This window comes from Rhopilema esculentum, chromosome 5 (assembly GCF_057945365.1).
Source record: "Rhopilema esculentum isolate cy_ngs chromosome 5, ASM5794536v1, whole genome shotgun sequence".
Taxonomy (NCBI): Eukaryota; Metazoa; Cnidaria; class Scyphozoa; order Rhizostomeae; family Rhizostomatidae; genus Rhopilema; species Rhopilema esculentum.
The window spans coordinates 8,427,324-8,446,890 of NC_142819.1; the positions used below are offsets into that span (position 1 = coordinate 8,427,324).

A 19,567-nucleotide genomic window follows, 5' to 3' on the forward strand; every position below is an offset into this window, starting at 1 on the left:
TTTGCCTGATTTGCTGTCAATTGAAAGAAGAGCAAAGCCAATTTTTCTGGTAGCATTTCTATTTGATCTTAATGCAAATTTCAAATAGCAAGAATCATATCACACTAAAGTACTTGCAGATTCCAAAGGTTTGAATAGAAGTTATCAATAGAAAGCAAGCAGGTGATATTAACAAAAAGGAATACAAACATGCAAAATGGAAAATATTTGACACTACAGGGAGTAGACAATTTAAATTTAAATTAGTTAAGGTAAGTGAAGATAGAATCTATTGAGAGCTATGGTGATGCTTTTGTTTGGTAACATGTTAAAAAGATTGCTACAGGTATATCATTATTAAATTGTAACAATATCTTTAAAGTATTGGTGAAAAATAGAGGATTTTAGTACACCATCATACTAAAGATATTGAATATTAATGTTTGTAGGTGGAAACTGCAAAACAACATTGATTCTAGCTTATGACAGATCTGGTTTCTTCAAGAGAGCATCTAATGTAAGTTAATACAAGTGTCTATGATATTGTTTCTTCTTAGGTCCTAAAAATCTGTAAAGCTAAACATTCCCATCCCATAAAAGTATGATGATAAAAAGCACATACTGACACACAGGATAATAAGAAAAGTATGCTAAAACTGATTGCCAACAACTATGTTATAGCATTGCATTGCTCTTCCATAACCATTTTGGTCTTGAACTTTGTTAATTGTCAATGCCTAGTAATTTCCCATCTGCTTCAAGTAAGGTTATGTGTTTATTTTGACCCAAAAAGTGTCCTGTCATCTCCAATTTTCGAAGCATTATTTTAACCTGCCTGCCAATTTGGTAAACTCTGAAAGGAAAAGGAATTTGAAATATTATTGAAAGTGATAGTAAATATTTGATTCTTTGAATGAAGATTTGAAAATCAATTATTGTATATAAATAAAAAAGTATCAAAATTAAATAGGGATGTTCTGTACATCAAACATTGAGGAAATAAATTTTCATGACTGCAAGATTTTTTTTCAATGACTGAGAATTGGTTATTAGCATATTGATTTGACCCTTTTTTAGCATGACACCAAAAATAATGTCTTTCATTCATAAATATTATTAAATAAATAGAGGCTGTTACTAAATATGATATCATAAATAATTCTTTTTTAAATATGGCAAATGGCACTGCTGCATCTTTGCTCTCACTGTTAGCAGATTTGCATGAATTTGTCTAATTGTAGAATTCAAAGTTTTATTGATCATATAACTAGATAAATACAGTAAATATCAGTTTTTATCTTTGATATTTCTCATTACCTAAATATTCAAATTTCCAAATAGTTTATCCACTATAAAGTCTGTAAAGACAGGGGTCTGGAATGAATAAGGCAGGTGGAAAATTACCCAAATCCTTATGGGCCTGAAATAAACAGAGTGGGTGAAAATTCTCCGTACTAATAGTTAACAAGGTGAATGGCTAGCAGACCCTTTAGACTGGCAACAGAAGGTGAGAAGAAACAAAAAAAAGCTGGTTTCTCAGAATACAGAAAAGTATTTTCAACATAACAGTATATTAAAAATATTCAGATCTTGTTAAAGTTTTCACTATTTTCTTTATACACAATTCGTAGTTACTTTGTATTTAAGAGGCTAAAAAAACATATGGAATATTAATTTTATGGGTGGATTTTTTCTAATTTAATTAGGGTATTGGGTTGAATCGAATGGAATTCACTCACTGGGCACTAGTAAATTAAAAGAAAATAATTCTACCCTGAAATAACCATAAAATGCAAAGTAATAATTTTGTATATTTTGCTGACGTTCTTGCAGAAAGTAGTTATAGTGATCTTCAGTGGGCTATCACCTTTTGTTTTCTAGGGTGTACTACAATGCTTAAAAACGCACATAAAGAAATTCTTGGTACACCTGTCCTGTCCTGCTACCCATATCATATGTCCTGATACGGTAAGTTTCTACCCATATTTGGAGCCCAATTATGCTATTGAAATTGAAATTTGGTTGTAAAATACCTACTCTGTATTAACTGGGGGCCTTTTAACAACGACTTCAAACTTTCCTCCAAAGTCTACATAAAGATCATCGTTGCAAACGTTTGTTATTTTGCCAGATACGATCTTTCCTTGTGGACGCCTAATTTTCATAAGCGGAGAGCTTTCAAGCAATTCTTCAAAAGTCTTTTCTTGGGAATTCCTGGAATCATGGTTCTCTACATTTTCATTACTGTAATATCTAACTATGTTATGATCTCTGAGCAATCCTTTCTGTTGAACAAGGTAACCATTTCGTATTATGTCTCTACAGTACTTCCTTAGCAAATTTCCACAACTACGCGTCGCCATTTTATCATACCATGCCTCAACAGCCTCCTCTTGAGGAACATACAGTGGAGGTCTGGAGAAATCAGTGGTCTGGAGGGGCGCGCGCTAGAAGAACGTTCACAGGGTTTTTCTTATTATGGGGGGTTCGAGCCCCCAAAGAACAGAGGTAGCTACGGCCCCGGATTAGGGATGTAGTGACGTGAGACTCAAAAGGCGTAGCCTAATTTGTTAAAATCTGCAAAGAAATTGGGGGTGCAGCCCCTGTTTGTTTTGGATAAAGACATGAGTCCTGTTACGCATAGAAAGCTGTGATAAAATTATTGCTTCATCACATGTCTCTGTCATTGACAGAATCCAACTTTCAGACTAAAATGAATTATATGCATCTCATAGAATTGTGCCCAAAGCTTGCCATATACACATTAAAAAGGATGACTTTCAACTTTAATTTCATTTCATATTAATGATTCAAATTTTTAACTACAATATACTAATAACACGATTTGAAATTAATTATGTAAGCTTAGGACATTTGGAAAAAACTCAGTAGAGCTATCGAGCCAAGTGCCCTTAACACAATTTAACAACAATTTGCAATATAAATGAAGCAAATTGTGTTAGAAGGAACATAACAACAACAAATAAAAATATAAATTAGATAAAATAAAAATATTGAAACCAAGCAATATGGAACTAAAGTAACAGAATCAAGTTTGAGAACTCAAGATACTTGCTAGGTTATTATTCAAATTCAAATTAAATTGTTATTAAAATTTAGATCAAAATCAAACAAATAAACGAAAAGACCGAAATATAAATGTTTGCCAAAATAGGATTTGAGAAGGATTTTTTAGTTAAGACTATATACAAGAAGAATATCAACCGATCGAGCACTGTTTGTTAGAAGCCATGCGTTGTAATTCTTCGAAAAAGTACGTTTATCATTAAATTGCCTTATATCAAAAGGTATACTGTTCCAGACTTTAACTCCATTGTTTAAAATGCTTCAAGATTTCTTACTGAGTACGTTTAGTTCCTGATTTCTGTAGACAAAACAGATTTTTTAATTTTTGCATTAAGAAATTGATTTATATTTATGTTATGGTGATTAAAGCTGCAACTTTAACAGTTCTGTGTTATTGAACACGATCTGGCCCAAGCACGAAACCAGCACTGAAGAGGTAGGTGGGCAAATTTGAGCAAAGGTCAAAGCTAAGCAAGGTTAAAGGGGTTTTGTAGCTTGAGGGTGCAGAAGGGGTTACGAATAGCTGACTAACAAACTGTTTTGCTCCAAAGACTAATAATTAACCTTTTCCAATGCGGGATTCAGGGGCCGCGGTATTAATCCGAGAAAAACGGGTTTTTAAATTATAAAACTTGATATATTTCTGAAAAGTCTTCTAACAGAAAATGTGCTTTATTAGACTAGGCATTAGCCTGATCCATTCCGGACCTTGATACCTTCTGGCTGATTTATTCGGACCTTAATGCCTTCTGGCTGATCCATTCTGGACCTTAATGCCCTCTGGCTGATCCATTCCGGACCATAATGCCTTCTGGCTGATTCATTCCGGACCCTAATGCCTTCTGGCTGACCCAATCCGGATCTTAATGCCCTCTGGCTGATCCATTCCGGACCATAATGCCTTCTGGCTGATTCATTCCGGACCCTAATGCCTTCTGGCTGATTCATTCCGGACCCTAATGCCTTCTGGCGTATTCATTCCGGACCTTAATGTCTTCTGGCTGATCCATTCCGGACCTTAATGCCTTCTGGCTGATCCATTCCGGACCTTCATACCTTCCGGCTGAACCATTCCGGACACAGAAAGTAATCAAAGACCGGGAGAGGAAGATTAACACAGACATTTACGGTCATTGTTATAGCTTGCTAACTGATAATTTTAGGAACGAGATTTTTTTAAAACTGCCCAACTTTGATTACATAATTTGTGCATAATCCCTATATTGTCTCTCTTGATTGATAATGCTTCTCCTTTTTGCCATCGAATGTCCCTTGATATTGAAATCTGTTCTACGTTTGACAGAGGAGAACAATTTCAAGTCATTCTGTTACAGGCATTTTTATACTGCAATCCAATTAAGAACTCATACGCATTTTGCTTTGGTGTATAAAGCATTAAAGAAATCTGAAGCCAAATATATTGACTGGTGACTAACGGGACCCTCTATCGCCTGTCTAAGCAAAAACTAATATCATGGCATTGAAGAACCTTATATCATTTTCTATCTTGCACTTGATAAATAATTTTTGCAATGAAAACTTTTGATTTTTGTAATCTTCCTTCATGGTCGATTAGAAACAAAAGTAACAAAAGAGAAGTTTTGTTTTCTATTAACTTTTTCACAAAATAAATCCAAAAACTAACCCATTATGAAGCCTTGTCATCTCGTCTACTAGAAAGAGAGCTTTCAAGGCTTCAGACTTTCAAAATTTTTCTACAGAAAGTCTACAGAAAAGTCTTCAGATTGGAGTCATCAGAATTCGTAACTCGAAATGAAAAGAGTGCAGGGGCGGATCCAGATTGTCACCGTTCCCACGCGAGAACGACATTTTTCTCGAAAAATGAATTTGCGAAAATGAAGGTTGAAATATTAAATTTTACTCCAAAGACAACCATACACTTCCTTGTTTGTCTCTGAGTTGCAGACAGTGTCGTCGTAAGGTTGCATAGCCTGGCGATGCGTAGGAGCCTGTTTGAAGACAATCTGATTGAGATTCAAAATCCCCTCAATCTGAACCATTGTTTCATCTTTGGAATAAATTAAGCATTTGTTTTGTCAGCCAATGAAAGTGCAGAATTTTATTTTAAATCAATGAATTGGTGAAAACTCGAAAATAAATTAATTTCGTGCGCGAGTCGAAAAAGACAATTAAAGTTTGTCTTCTTTTGTTTCTGGTGAGAAACTCTGACGTAACTTGTGAGAAACTCTGACGTAGATTATCCATTGAAAAAGTATAGCGAAATTCTGGTTCAATTCAATTCAATCAAGTAAAGTACAATAAACGAAGCCCGCGAAAATGGCAGTAAATCAAGAAATTGAATGTCTCATTGATGTGGAAACTTTCCTAGAGAAAAATGATGTTCCTGCTATCAATCATATATTTTCATCTTGACCAGAGAATTATTTTGATGGCAATTGTCCAAGCTTATAATAGTCGTGAAATCACAGAAATGTTTTTATTTAATCACGCCAGTAAACAGTGGTGGTATGACACTTGTCTCGCCAAATATTCTTTAGAAGCAATTAAAATTGTTGACCAGTTATGCATAAACATAATATAAGAAGACCTCTTAAATATGAGCCCTAAAGTATTCTTCTTTCATTTTAAAAGTAGAAGATGCTCGAAGCTGCATGCAAAATCCAGCTATCTAGGCCATATTGATTTTGTTCCATATCTATTATATTGCTAGCAAATGGCTAATCACTTTCAGCCTTTTTCTTGTCTAAGACTATCACAGCTATCCCGTGTTTGTTCTCATTGGATATTGGTTAGTGAAATGGCTCTGATTTTATTTCACGTCGCAGAACAATCATTATTATTATTTACATGTTTTAATTTTCAATGAACACTTCTGTTCTTGTTCCATATTGTGGTTAAAGACATTTATTGCCTTTGCTTGGTCTGAAGTATGCTTCATTTGATGTAGCTTATGCCCTCTTTGGCAAAAAATATTGCCCTTCTGTCACAGAATGCTTTGTTGAATTCAATAATTTAGATTCAATTTTAATTCACTCACAAAATGCTCCTTCTTAAAGCTTTTTGTGCTTTAATCTTTTTGTGGGACACTGTTTCAGTTCAGTTATCAGTTTCAGTTTTTTTATATTTTAAAATTCCTCAACATACAATATCTTATTACTCTACATTACAATTAATTACATACAATGCTAACACATTACATAAAAAAAACTTAATAACAATAAATAACGATTACTAAGATGTTGTTTGTAGGGGAATTTTTTTAGGAGGAGCTCTCTCAGTAGATGAACTAATCGAGGACGGAGCACCCCCTTTTCTAAAGTGGTTTTAAATGTAATTAATCATTTACATGAGTGACAAGACAATAAATTTTGCTTCAGAATCAAATTTGATAGTTTATATTAAATAAAATTGTTTTAAGCTTTTGAGAAAAACTGATAACAGACGATGATATTTTTATATCTATATATTATATTTATATCACTGCAGAATGTCCAGAATTCTGCTGCTAGGGTCATCCTTGGCCTTTCAAAATTCGAGCATATATCTCCTGGATTAAAAAAATTGCATTGGCTGCCTATCAAATACAGAATTGAATTCAAAGTTTTGACCATAGTTTTTAAATTATTACACAGTCAAGCACCAACTTATATTAGTGATTTGCTCGAGCCGAAGAAATCAAACTACTCATTACGATCAGCGAATGGCATCAACCTGCAAAAACAACGATCAAAATTGAAGTATTATGGGGACAGAGCCTTCTCAGTCTGCGCTCTCCGACTTTGGAACATGCTGCCCAACAATGTTAAAACATCTCCAAATTTGAATATTTTTAAGAAAAATTTGAAAACGTATTTCTTTAAAATTGCTTTTAGTTAAACGGACTTCATTGCATAAACATTCATTTTAGCCGTTTTAAGATTCTTTACAAGTAAAGGACTTATTATTAATTATCTAAATTTTAAGCTAGTCATAAACTTTTGTCATTGTAAAGCGCCATAGATAGATAATTTTTTATTTGTATGTGCGCTCCAAAAATGTTTATTATTATTATCATTATTATTATTATTATTATTATATCTACTAGGATATTGTTCCAATACTTTGATATACTCTTTCATTTAACATTTCATTACCAATTGTCAGTATAACGGCGCAATGTTGAAAATCGACTACAGTTAACAACGAAAAATTAACGATCAATTCCGCGTAGGTATCTTTTCTCCTTTCCAAAAGGAAAAACAAAACCTCAAAATTGTAAAAGTAAACAAATTATAAGATTTTTAAATTTGTCTGATCATAAAATCAAAATAACGACAAATACCCTTTTACGTGACAACAATATAAGTATTAAAGAACCAATATAAGTATTAACTAAATTTAACTGCAAGCAACTGTTTTGTTAGAAGACATCTAAACTCGTGCTTTTGCTTTTCGCAGTAATTGTCGAATTTCTTTCCCGATCACATCGCAGCGATATGCATATATTATGGGGTCGAATACAGAGTTCAAAAAGCCGATGGTGCAGCACCACACAAAGTATGTTGGAACTGACTGAGGATGCTTACAGGTGGCATGAAATACAATTAAGATAGCCATCACACAGACCATTGGGAGATAGAACACTGCAAAACTTAATACTAGAAGTAGAACCGAACGGTTGACGCCCTTAAGAAGGCCACTTGAGAGCTTTTTGAAATGTTGTTTATCCTTGTAGTAATTGCTTAGTGCCTTGCGAAGCTTCCAACAATAAATTCCAATAAATATGAAGCAAGTTACGATGAGTATGGTGAGCATTTCTAACGCAATAGTGATGCAACATCGTTCCAGGATTTGTGTCATCGCTGTCAGGGACGAGATTACGAAGCAAATAATGATTTGAATCTTGACTTTGCGCTTATTTGTATGCATTCCAAGTGATTTCACATTTGCTATACAGCTGTAACGATCGTAGGTTATGACACATAGAAGAAGTGTAGTGTTTGTGGTGAAGAATGTTGTTATGAAAAAAGCGACGTTTTCCAAATAACATTTGCTCGACTTCTCTACGACGTTGGCAAGCATGAAACAAGTACCTCCAAACAGGGCAACGCATAGGTCCGAGAATGAAAGAGCGGCAATAAGATAAAAAGACGGCTGATGTAGTCTACGTCTTTTCTTTATGATGTAAAGGACAGTGCCATTTAAAATTGTTGAAGCTATGATGATTAGCAAAGAGAAGCATAAATAGAGCACTAACTTCTCCAGGGAAGGAAAATTGGTAAACAAGTCTTCACACGAGGAACCCATTATCAATGTATAGTTGGGAATAGGTTTCTCTTCAAAAGCTCCTATGCCTCTGAGGATACTGCTCTGCTTATAAAACGCACCAAGTCAATTAGCTGAGCTCTCAATACGACTAACTTTTCAGCAGATGACAACCAGGGCTGAATTCTCTGAATTTTTGTCAATTCTTGTAGATTTATGAGTAAGACGTCCTCTTCAAAGAATTTCCCGTGCAGTAGAGAGAGTAAACCAACTCAACCTGATTCGATCCGCTGATCATTTCCAGCTTTTGGTGAATTTGTGACACTTAATCATAGTTCTAGGCATGATTGCATATTTTGGCGCCTAACGTGTAATTTTTTCGCCAAACCGATTTTCGAAAAATACAGAGGCGTTGGAAGACTAATAATTTATTGACGAAAAAATCAAAGCTTTCTTTTTTAGAAAATCTCTCAAATAATTACAGCATTGCCTATCTTGTTTAAACCAATTTTTGCCTCTACCATTTGAGGTAATCAACAAGTTCATAAGTGCTATGCTCAAAACGTTGCAACAATATTCAACTTTAATCTACAAAGTTGTATTTTAATTGTATCAATTTGTAGCTATCATTGGCCAATCAATAAACGTGTGTGTGGCATTATGCTTATGGATTGGCCAATTTTGATGGACTGAAGCCACTTTACTATTTGTTGATTGCCTTAAACAATGAAAATCATATGTTGAGGAGTCTTTTCGAAGCTCTGTTGGTTGTCAAGCATAGGCTTTTGATAATTTACCTTTCAAGGTGAAGACGATGTTTGCATGTATAAGTGAAACAAGTGCAAAGACTCGGGTGGGAAGTTGTTTTGATAAAGGATACCTGAAGTTGCTGCAGGTAATTATAACACTTTTAAATTTCTGAATCGTTAAAATGAAATTGAACTATAGCGAGCAGCTGCGCTTTGCAATCTTTTCAATATAAGATGTATGGTAAACATGATTTTGGCTAAAATATTTCATAAATATACTAGATTGCGTGCTGTAAAATGTAATAAAATAATACTAGGAATTCAAGTACGATTTACTAGGAAAAATTAACGTATTCATTAAGGACGTTTTGAGCAAAGCCCGTATCGAGCAACTGAAGATAGAAAGTGATAATAGGACTGAAAAATGTTAAAGGAATATAGGTTTTGACAGATGGAATAGAACGACAGATCTGGGAGCATGATTTAGGCTGAACGTGAAAAGCGAGGGATTTTTTTGAGAATCCTTCTTCATCTAAATCTTTTGTCTAAAAATTTTGCTTAGTCTCTGGGATTTTAGGATACATGTGTTGGACTTAAAAAGAGAGGGTTCTTGATTTAAAGAAGCCTTGGAAAACAATTTTACGTTTCTCCTTATACTGACATCTACAAGGCGCTGAGTGAAATTAAAGTCTTATTGTGTTTGCTTTAAGATTTTGGAAAAGGATATGGAAAGTGCACCAACAGAGAGGGTTTATTGATGCCGAATGAAAAATCTTTCCGCGACAAATGGTCAAGTTAGTAAAAATCAATGATCTTTGGTAATTCTGTTACGTTCAGAAAGAATATACGTGTGTACCAAGGGTGAGCTTTAAGCCCATTTTTACTTGCTTTGTTAATGTGTGTGTTGACTGGTTAGTGAAAATCTTTCTGAACGAAAAGTTCAGAAAGATGCAAGCAAACTACATGTAGATGGGTCAAGCTGACTTTGAGGAAGAACTACAGCAATGGGTGATATAATGACAATAAAGAACTGAAACCACCAATAAAAGACTGAAATTTAACTTGTTAAGAGCAGAAGAAATAGCTAGTGGTAAAGAAGGAAATGAAAATGAGTTGAATCGAGGATGAATTATGTAAAGGATTTCCAATATATTGGAGTTCATTTGCATTGCTAAATTGAAATTAAAGCGCCACAGGAAAAAGGAGACAAACGACTAGGGCACAATGTGACAAATGAGTGGCAATACAGTTGTTTGTCAAAAATTTGCAAAATCGTTTGCGACACGTTTTTGAACATGTCCTTAAATTCTGCACTGAAAACTAGGCCCTGAAAAAGAAAAAGCAAGATTTGCCGAGACAAGGATATTTAAATGAATCATCAGAGGGGGAACTAAGAATAAAGCTAAAATCGACCTTAAGATTTTAAACAAAATTATTGATTTTCAAGATTTCATAAAAGCAAAATTGGCTTACCATAAGCTAAAGTTGATATTGTGACAGTTGATATTGTGAGAATAATAATTGTCCTGAAACTATTCGAATTTGATTTGAAAGATGAATATATAAGCCAAGAAATAAGAAGTGCTATAAAATATTGTTTGATATAAAAAAATATGTAATAATACCAAAAACTGATATTTTGTGGATTGTTACCTTTGCTTAAAAACGTTAATAAAACGAAAGAAAGCAGAAGGTTTTTAACGCTAGGCCAATTGAATGCTTAGGTAGACGAGGTTAAGGTAAAAGACATCATAGAAAAGTATTACAACGCTTTCTGTAAAGGGTGTGGAGCCCAACATGATACCTTAGATAACACAAAATATTTAAAAGAGAATGCAAAAGGTTAAACATGTCAAAACCAAGAAAATTGATTCCAGAAATACAAATCTGAATAAAATGCCGACAAACCATAATGATGTGATAAAAAATTGGTTAATTCTGATGTTAATCTGCTGTTAAAATGCTTTTCCTTTTGTATCTGGCTTAACCTACTGTTAGAGTCCTGAATCTCGTTTTCCAAAAGAAGCATCTGTGAAAAGTGTTTGTTTAGCGAACAGAAAGCTACCAACATTGTTAGACAAGTGCTTTCTTTTGAATTCATTTAAGACATAGTGACAAATTCAGTGTAATAATCGACAAAGCAAGTGACAGGAAGTTACCAAATAGGTCCCCCGATTTCCGAATTCCAGCTACGTTTTTAGCCCAATTCCCAATTCCAGACCATCCATTCCTGAATCCCGGTGTCATTTATTCCGAAATTTCGTTGCCAAAAAATTGCCAATCCCCTATTCCTGACTCCAAAAAATGACGATTCTCGCTTCCCTGAAATACACATTGTGTACCTTCTAAAAGAAAGTCTTTAAAGCAACTTGCATTTGCTACGCCTTTGCTACGTTTGGCTACGCATTGAAAGCCTTCAAAGTTATGCTTTTTGCTTGATTTGATAGGGTGTTCATGTCGTTGCTTTCCCTGGCTGATACTAGGTGGCTTTTACTTCAAGCTTGTGGAGTTTAATTCCTGGTTGAGGTAATTGCTCGTCACTATATGAAAGAATCTTTTGTGAAATCAGTAAAAGGAAGAGACATTTAACTCAAAAATAGATTCGCAGTATGTTCCTCCTCCCAACGTGTACTTCAGTGTGGCACCAACAACAGGAATTCAAGAGACTAACATTCGGAAACTTTTTAAAATGGCTGCAGAAATTTCTTGGTTTAAGAGTTTACCCAAAATGTCCTCGTTGAATTTAGGCGGAATACAGAATCGTTCCTGTTGATGAGGGGAGATATATCCCCCCAGTCTCGCCCATGGAGGGCGCCGCTATTCCCCCGCTATGTCCTGACCCATTCTGTGGTGATACGGTGATACTCCCGTGCTACGATTCCAAAACAAACAGACCTTGAATACACGTGATAGCTCTGCAACAACGGCGTGGTTGAATGGCAGGAGAAGGAGGCCAGATGGAAGGCAAATGAACAATCCTTATGTGATTATTTTAAAAGTGTGAGTACAGAGCTGTAGTTTTCTGTATTTCTACTTTTAACATGAATCGATTTCCAGAAACTTATATTATACCAATTGAAGTGACAGCTTTTACATAGAGCACAGTCTAAATTGCATGCAGGTAGGTCAGCACATAGGAGTCAATTGTCAACAGAATCTTGGCACCCCTTGGCCCTTGGCACATTGATATTTTTGCATTTCTCTCCAAATAACTGGAAACCTTTAAAACATTTGGGTCTTGTAAGGGCTGAAGTAAGCAAATTTTAAGTCTTTGTAAGTTTGGGGTTCTCAGGGTGCATTTTTGACTTAGACCTGGGGCAAAAATGCAAATTTCTGCGATTCAAATATGAGTTCAATTATTTCAATTTATTCTGGAAATTTTGGAACGTTTTTACGGTCCAGTAAAGCCTTTTAACTTGGTTAACCAAAAATTACAAAAACCCTTCAAAATTCTGCCCACCCCATGAGCCTCCTGGAAGTATTCCCATGGGTGAGAAGAAGATGATTGAATAATATCCATGAAAATATCTACATTCACCCGAACCTTATGGCATGATGAGAATTCTCTTTGACCTCAGATCACAAAAGGAACAGTAAAAGGGAGTTCTGCACCCCAGATCAAGGACTGCAGATCATATCACAGATTGAGGGGCTAAACGTTTTGGGGGGCTAAGCGGTTCTAAGTCTGCTAAAAACCAAGAGCAAGTCATTCTTCTGTATGGTGTTTAGTACATTTCAGAAGTTATTTGGGGGGGGGCTAAAGCCATCTCAGCCCCCTGCTTCCTGTGGTCCCTGCCACAGATTTAAGAGAAAATCATATTTTTCAGGAAATATCTTTAACAACAAGATATTGTTTTGTGGGTGTAATGTGCTTATTTTAGCCAACTGTAATCTGCCAACTCCAGGTTACCCTCCTGCTTGGAAAGCAAGCCTTTCTATTCCAGAGTGTTGAATTTTTGTGGCCATGGGGATGACTAGATTAAAAGCTAGTTTTAAACCTCAGTATCCTTATTTGACCCTTTTCCCTGTTTGAGCCATGAATTGACATTGGAAATTGATTCAGATAATTCTTGAAGGGCAGAGTTTTAGGGTTGTCGGCTTCCTTCAAACTTCAACAATATCTCTTGGGTTTTCCCACTGCGTAAAACTGCGCTGGCTGAATTCTAAAGAGAATTCTTTCAAACTTACTTTGTAGATATGGAGGTTTCAGAAGTTCTGAAAATTATACCAAAGAAAAGACCTAAACTGGAAAGTGAAAAACCACAAGAGCAGCAGCACGAGAAACCATTGTGCATCTATGGGTCAGGGTGCTATAGAAGAAGTCCTTCACATCTTAGAATTTATAGGCACTTGCCACCAAAGCAGGGGTCTCAACAAATGAGCCTGCCCCCCTGCAAGAATGGGGTCAATTGTTATGACAGAAACCTTCTTCACTTTGCATTTTATTATCACCCTACATCCACCAGTGAAAGCCACGATTCAGAACGGCCAGAGAATGGAGTTCAACAAGGCAGACCAAAGGCAAATGAATCCACACCAAAAACTCATGAGTGCCCAAAGGAAAAAGATGAAGTTGATTGGTTTGTTTTCTAGCACTGATTTTGTTACCAAATTTAACTGAATATATGTCAAAGTCTGTTGCTTTGAGCTAGAGTAGCAAGCAAATTGTGACTAAAGAATTAAAAGGAATAAGAACAAAGGATGGGACAGTTACATTCAGGATTCTAACTTCTGTTCAAAACTTAGAATTATTATTCAGCTGCTATAATGTGAAAGCCTTTTGCAAGGGACATCTTTATCTTTGTATTTAAAAGCTTTTGTTCTAACCTAAGTCCACCTTTTTTATTTCTGTTGCTGTTTCCCCCATTCTAGCTCATTAGGAGCTTAAGCAGCTGTTATGTCCCATTTTTAAAAAAGATAGCAAAACAAGAGAGTAGTAAACAAGAAAGGAGCCACAAACATATACATTAGACCCTGCACCATTTGATGAGAGAGAGAGCATTTGCTCCCATCCAGGCTCCTCTCAAATGCTTGTCAAGATCAGTAGATTGCTGTTCTTAACTGTCCAAAAAACAAATGTGCCTCTTTGACCTCACTTTTCCTTATATCTTTTTTTATCTCTATATGAATAGCTCTTATTACTAAGCCTTTTCTTTTGTTCAATATGTAAACTAAATTGATCACCTACACTGCCATTTCTTTAATGGGGACCTATAAATGGTTCTATTCACGACCTTGACTCTATTTCTGCAAGCAGCCTACAAATTTGGCAATTTGTTCTCTGCAGATTGCAGCTTCAGAAGATGCATCTTGCATCTTTTGGGGTAAAATGCCATGGTTTACGACATTTAAGATTTATTTATGTTTCCAAAAATTAAACAATGATGGTTTGAACAATAGCTTGTTCTGTGAGTGAGAGCGAGAACCACAAGAAATTGTCATACAGTTTTTTCTAGCAATGTTTCCCTTTAAATTATATGTGAGTGGTTCACTTTTTGTGTCATGACATGTTTTGCCACCGCGGCCACTCTCTGGTCTTTTCCCTTCATTTCATTGCAGACTGTTGCTTTTGGTTGCCTTTTGCACTGTTTTGCAGCTTATGGTCTCCCTATAAAAGGTCCCCTTTAATTTATGTTTCCATGCAGTGTTATCATAGGTATTGTAGAGCATATTGAAAACTAAATAAGATCATTAATACTGACTTTCCAAGCTGTCGTTATGAGAAAGAAGCAATCATATTGATCAAACATTAATTTGTTTTTCAGTATTCCCAGAAATGAGTCAATAATGAAAAGAGGACCAAGTATAATGAAATCATATTCTATTTTGACTGAAGCACAAAGAAAGGAACTTCTGAAAACAGCATTTGAGATGAAACAAGATCTGATGAGAAAATTGAATGACACTGAAAACGTTCTGAAGTCGAAGACAGAGGAGCTAGAAATGCTGCGGTTAAAGCTTGACAGGAATTCCTTACTTGTTGATGGGGAGGCAGAGGCGATGACTGGGACACAAATAAGACATTTTCCTTTGTTTCCACAAAGAAAATACCAAGAGGATTCTGCATCAGAGATCCATTTTCGTTTAGCAGGTGAGGGTGAATATACACTTTAGGGATAAAGAATGTTTTGTTGACAACTAATTTCAGTTGCACTGTGTTTTGGTACAACCTTGATATGCATTTCATTGAATTCAATATTTTCGAATTGGGTACTTGTACAAGACTTCTTGCTTGTACCATACAATGCACAAAGCAACTGCTAAAACTAAACAACTAAAACTAAAACTATCATTAAACTTCAGAGAAGCAAATTATAATTAATAAAGCATACGTTTTTGCTTATAGGTCATTTCACATTGATGTTTCATGATTTTTTACTCATTTCTGCAAGCTAATGCTGGTATTATTGGATTTGAAAAAATTGAAAGTTGAAATTTTGATGAACATGTATTTTCGCACTTCTGATAACGTGATTTCCAGTCATTTACCAGAATTTTCCCAAAGCTTAAAATGATAAATGGCCTTTACTTTCATTTTTCAAACCTGGCAAGGCAGTTTGTTTAGGTTATGTGCATATACCATAACCTTTGGTATTGCTTTGGTTAAAACCTAAATTATTTGATTCTCTACATTAAGGAAGTGCCAAAACTTCAAGAGCTTTTTTAAGGAACAAGGGGGCCTTAGCGATGGTCGCGGACTACAGACCCAACTTTCTGGGGCTTAAATCCCTGACCCGACCAAACTGTCACCCAGAGTGAGGGGCATTGCCAGCTATCTGCAATTCCAGGCGTAGGAATCACGAGGTGTGTTCACATCCAGAGGAAGGTCAAGGACCCTGCTCAAATGGGCATAGCTTCCCAGTGTCCTATTACTATCTTCAGATGCTAGATAGAAACAAATGAAGAAAACTGCTTCTTTTTTGCAATATAAAGATTTTCAGTTCCCATCTGGTAGTAATGTTGTTAGACATTGGTAATTTTCTTCAGAAATGTTTTTGACTTGATTTAAATGTCACAGCTCTCTTTGTCATTTTTGTACAAAGAAAATTAAAAGTGTTTTTCCGTTTAGAATCGCAGTTTTATCGACTTCTTCCACCGGGTAGTGCATTCAAAGTCACAAAAGTAGAATACGTCGTGCAACCAACTCTTATTCATAGATTCAAGGAAGCCAGGCAAAAGATTGCGAATGTCCGAGGTGAAGACAGCTCTTACCCAGTTCTAGGTTTTCATGGCACCAAAGAGCAGAACATTGAGTCGATTTGCGAGACAGGCTTTAGGGTGCCAGGAGAGAACGGTTTTGAGCATGCTACTGACCCAGGTATGGATTACAATCAAAATATGTACATCCAAACGATAATATAGTTAGCCAATAAATTGACTACCAGTATCAAAATATAATAGTTTGATTGTTAAAAACGACGTTTGCGAGCATGTACTCATTATCAAGTACTGTTATATTTTTATTCTGGTTCTCAATTCATTGGCTAACTATATTATCGTTGGATTACAATGCTTTCCAATAGTCTTAGAACACTGGTATCAGTCAACTCCTTTCCTTACCTTTCCAGAACGATGTGTTGTTACAATGAAACAGTGTAGGAGATTAGGAAGTATCTTCTTTCGTGTTTCTTGCATGATTATCAGCGATGTTTTAAGGGAAAGGGGCGGACGTACTAAACTTTTGGAAAAAGAAATAAGATATAAAACGGAATGCATATGGCTGGGTGTTCCAAGTATTTTGGGCAGGCTTGTAGTTTTCTGTTCCTCTTTGGTATTCTTTAAAGTGTTCGATACTTCTCTACTGTTTCTTTACTTCATTGTATTTCTGATCGTTTTACCAAGGTAGTTTTACTGAAGGAAAGACAGCCCCCTATATCTGTTCTAACGTCTGAGCTTTTCAAATTGCAAATATATGGGAAAAGAAAGCTTTCGGTACCGCAAAATTTGAAGATAGCACGGAAAAGCGGATTCATGGCACGCTTAAGTGCTTCTCGTCAGCCACTGGCACCAGATTTTTTATGACAGGTTACTTTCAATACGCATCTGACCATGAAGATGCAGAGACATCAATTCGTTATCAGAATTTCATACTCTAAGGAGTTTTATAGGAAAAGTAGTTACGTATGCTGTGTTTCCTATTTTCCATGTTGTCTTTAAAAATGCTATTTATCCAGAGAGTGGCCAACTTCCTGAAAATTGTCTCTGCATGTCCCTGTGAAAAGAGATTGGAGGTGCTCACCTCTGTATTTTGGCATTGAAAGTATTATCTACCATAAACAATTTGCATTTTAGGGTGGTATGGTAAAGGCGTATACTTCAGTGAGTACCCAAGGTATTCCATGAATTACATCAAAGACTCAAGCAAACTGCTACTTTGCCAAGTACTGCCTGGAAAAGTCTATCGTTGTCGATACATCATACAAGGTGAATCTCTTCGTCAGGGATATGACTCACATATGTCTCCTGATGGAAAGGAGGTTGTTATATTCAACTCGCATCACATTCTCCCATCATATATCGTTCACTATACATTCTGTCACGGTGATTTTCAGTATGAGAAGAATGAGTAGTTATTGCTGTTTATGCAATATGGCGAGAGTCCATAAACATTAGATTTTAGGCCATTTGCTTTTGTTTAGGTGGCAACCTTCATGGTCTGTACATGACTGTAGGGTTTATATCTGGAGCTTCAAGTCCTTGAAACACATTGAAATCCGTCGAAGAATTTCATAGTATTTTTTATTTCAACAGGTTTGAAAATAACAAAAATCTAAAACTGAGCCATTCAAAAACCTTCTTTCAATCTTTGGAAATATTTGGAAGTAAGACAATGACCAATAGTGATCGATGCCGTAGAGAGCTTGACGCGCTTGTGTTTATACACTCATCGGGCAAAATTACATCAAAATATAACACTGTAGATAATGCAAGTTGATAGCCAAAATCGTCCTCTTCGCTGATAGGTATAATTTTTCTCGTTTATGCAAATTTAGATGCACAAAAATCTATTTTGCAGTAACAAACACGTATTTGGCGTCAAGGCCGTATAATGGAAAGGTATTTTGGTCTCAGGCCTATTATCTCTTCTTGTTACTCTATACCATTATCATTCATATAATGGTCAAACTTGTTATTAAATTGACGAGTGTATCCCTCTCAATCATTGTAATTCATTTGACCTGCCTTTTTCAACATTGCTTTTTCTTATTCTCACTTTCCAGTCTCCAATTAAACTCCTGACAGTTTAAAATTTTTCCTTTCACAACTATTTTGTTAATGTTGTCTGTTGACTTTGATTTTAGACATTTTATAAATTTACTAATGATTTCGAGTGTTATAAACATTTTTTTATGCTTTAGTAGAATACGAAAAAAATTATTTGCCGTGAAATTAATGTTTGGATTGTACTCTGTGTTCTCGAGTTTGGATTGTACTCTGTGTTCTAGAGTTTAGGCAGCTCACACTTGGGGCTTTGATTAAAAGCGAAATATTTTTTATTGTCTGCTGCGTAGAATTGTGTTGTGATTTGAATTGATGTATCTGGTATTATCTATTGAAGATTTAAATCGTAGTTAACGCGTAGTTTTCTCGACCTTTGTCTTTGAAGAGAATTGGCAAAACAGTTTGCCTGTATAGCCTTGTTCCGATATATTCTACGAATTTTGCATATCTAGAGATATTCAAAGGTTTTCTTTCAGGTTATGTGGTCAAAGGTCAGAGACATCACAATAACTTTTTATGACGTCATCAGTTAATGACGCCCGATACTTGGAAAATGTATGACGCTCGTAAAATGCCATTAACCCCGTTTTCCTCATGTTGGCTGCTAGCTGCATTTGATATCGAGAGCTGTTAGACAATACTCAAGTCAGGCATGAATCCGCAGTGGAAAATTATTTATTGAACCAAACATTAGGAACTACACTTCTGTCTTTTTCCATTTGTGTTAATCAGCCATTGTTACAAAAACTTTATTCACTTTATACGATGTATAAAGTGAATGTTTTCCAGCCATTTTAGGCTTTTTGTCAACATACCTGAAATTATTTCTGAATAAAGTTTCATCCTCAAAATCGATATTTGATAAACTATCATCTGCCTCTAAAAATTTCCTCTCTACTCCCCCATCATTTTATCTCATCCTTTTTTTCCTCAAATTTCCTTGTTCCAGTAGTTTTTGAGTAAGCTCCAAAGCCAAAGTTTGATTAACCGAAAAGGAAAGTAACAATATTGCAATGGAGTAGAGCTATATATGAGTAGCATTTTTCTCGCTCTCTAGATTTCCTAACACTAACTGGGCTGCATGTTTAACGTCCCTCGAAACAGTGGACTGCTGTGGTGATTTACACTATGTGTTGTAGTAACGATATGCTATTAATAAAACTGCAGTGCTTCAGAAATACATGTTTTGCCAGAATGTTTGACTTGCAAAAGCTTGATTGGTTATTTTACTGTTGCTCATTGCAAAAAAATATAAAAACCTTTACTATAAATCAACTAAAATGAAATCTTGTGCTCGTTGCCCA

General features: G+C 35.5%; 2 protein-coding genes across 3 annotated transcripts; one reads left to right on the plus strand and one right to left on the minus strand.

Moving 5' to 3' along the window:
• Positions 1 to 166: 166 nt before the first annotated feature.
• Positions 167 to 2,362, minus strand: LOC135689882 (small ribosomal subunit protein bS1m). The gene is made up of 2 exons (XM_065207243.2): positions 2,017 to 2,362; positions 167 to 832 (listed from the first exon to the last, which is right to left on the minus strand). Exons 1-2 carry the CDS (start codon positions 2,340 to 2,342, stop codon positions 703 to 705), a joined length of 456 nt encoding a protein of 151 aa, XP_065063315.1. The 5' UTR covers positions 2,343 to 2,362; the 3' UTR covers positions 167 to 702.
• Positions 2,363 to 11,501: 9,139 nt separating this feature from the next.
• LOC135689675 (uncharacterized) lies at positions 11,502 to 18,612 on the plus strand. Of its 2 annotated transcripts, none has more exons than XM_065206988.2 (5): positions 11,502 to 12,041; positions 13,237 to 13,621; positions 14,807 to 15,132; positions 16,111 to 16,359; positions 17,334 to 18,612. In XM_065206988.2, the coding sequence occupies exons 2-5, from the start codon at positions 13,239 to 13,241 to the stop codon at positions 17,609 to 17,611; spliced, it is 1,236 nt and encodes a 411-aa protein (XP_065063060.2). In that variant the 5' UTR covers positions 11,502 to 12,041; positions 13,237 to 13,238; the 3' UTR covers positions 17,612 to 18,612. The 2 variants fall into 2 exon arrangements, with proteins under 2 accessions (XP_065063060.2, XP_065063059.2); XM_065206987.2 differs by having other exon boundaries at positions 11,956 to 12,162.
• Positions 18,613 to 19,567: the final 955 nt, after the last annotated feature.

Coding starts and splice junctions, on each gene's coding strand:
- LOC135689675 (XM_065206988.2), top strand. CDS start 13,239: ATGGAGGTTTCAGAAGTTCTGAAAATTATACCAAAGAAAAGACCTAAA. Junction 13,622..14,806: donor GAAAAAGATGAAGTTGATTG/GTTTGTTTTCTA, acceptor TTTGTTTTTCAG/TATTCCCAGAAATGAGTCAA. Junction 16,360..17,333: donor TGAGCATGCTACTGACCCAG/GTATGGATTACA, acceptor TTTGCATTTTAG/GGTGGTATGGTAAAGGCGTA.
- LOC135689882 (XM_065207243.2), bottom strand. CDS start 2,342: ATGGCGACGCGTAGTTGTGGAAATTTGCTAAGGAAGTACTGTAGAGAC. Junction 833..2,016: donor AGGCCCCCAGTTAATACAGA/GTAGGTATTTTA, acceptor TTTTCCTTTCAG/AGTTTACCAAATTGGCAGGC.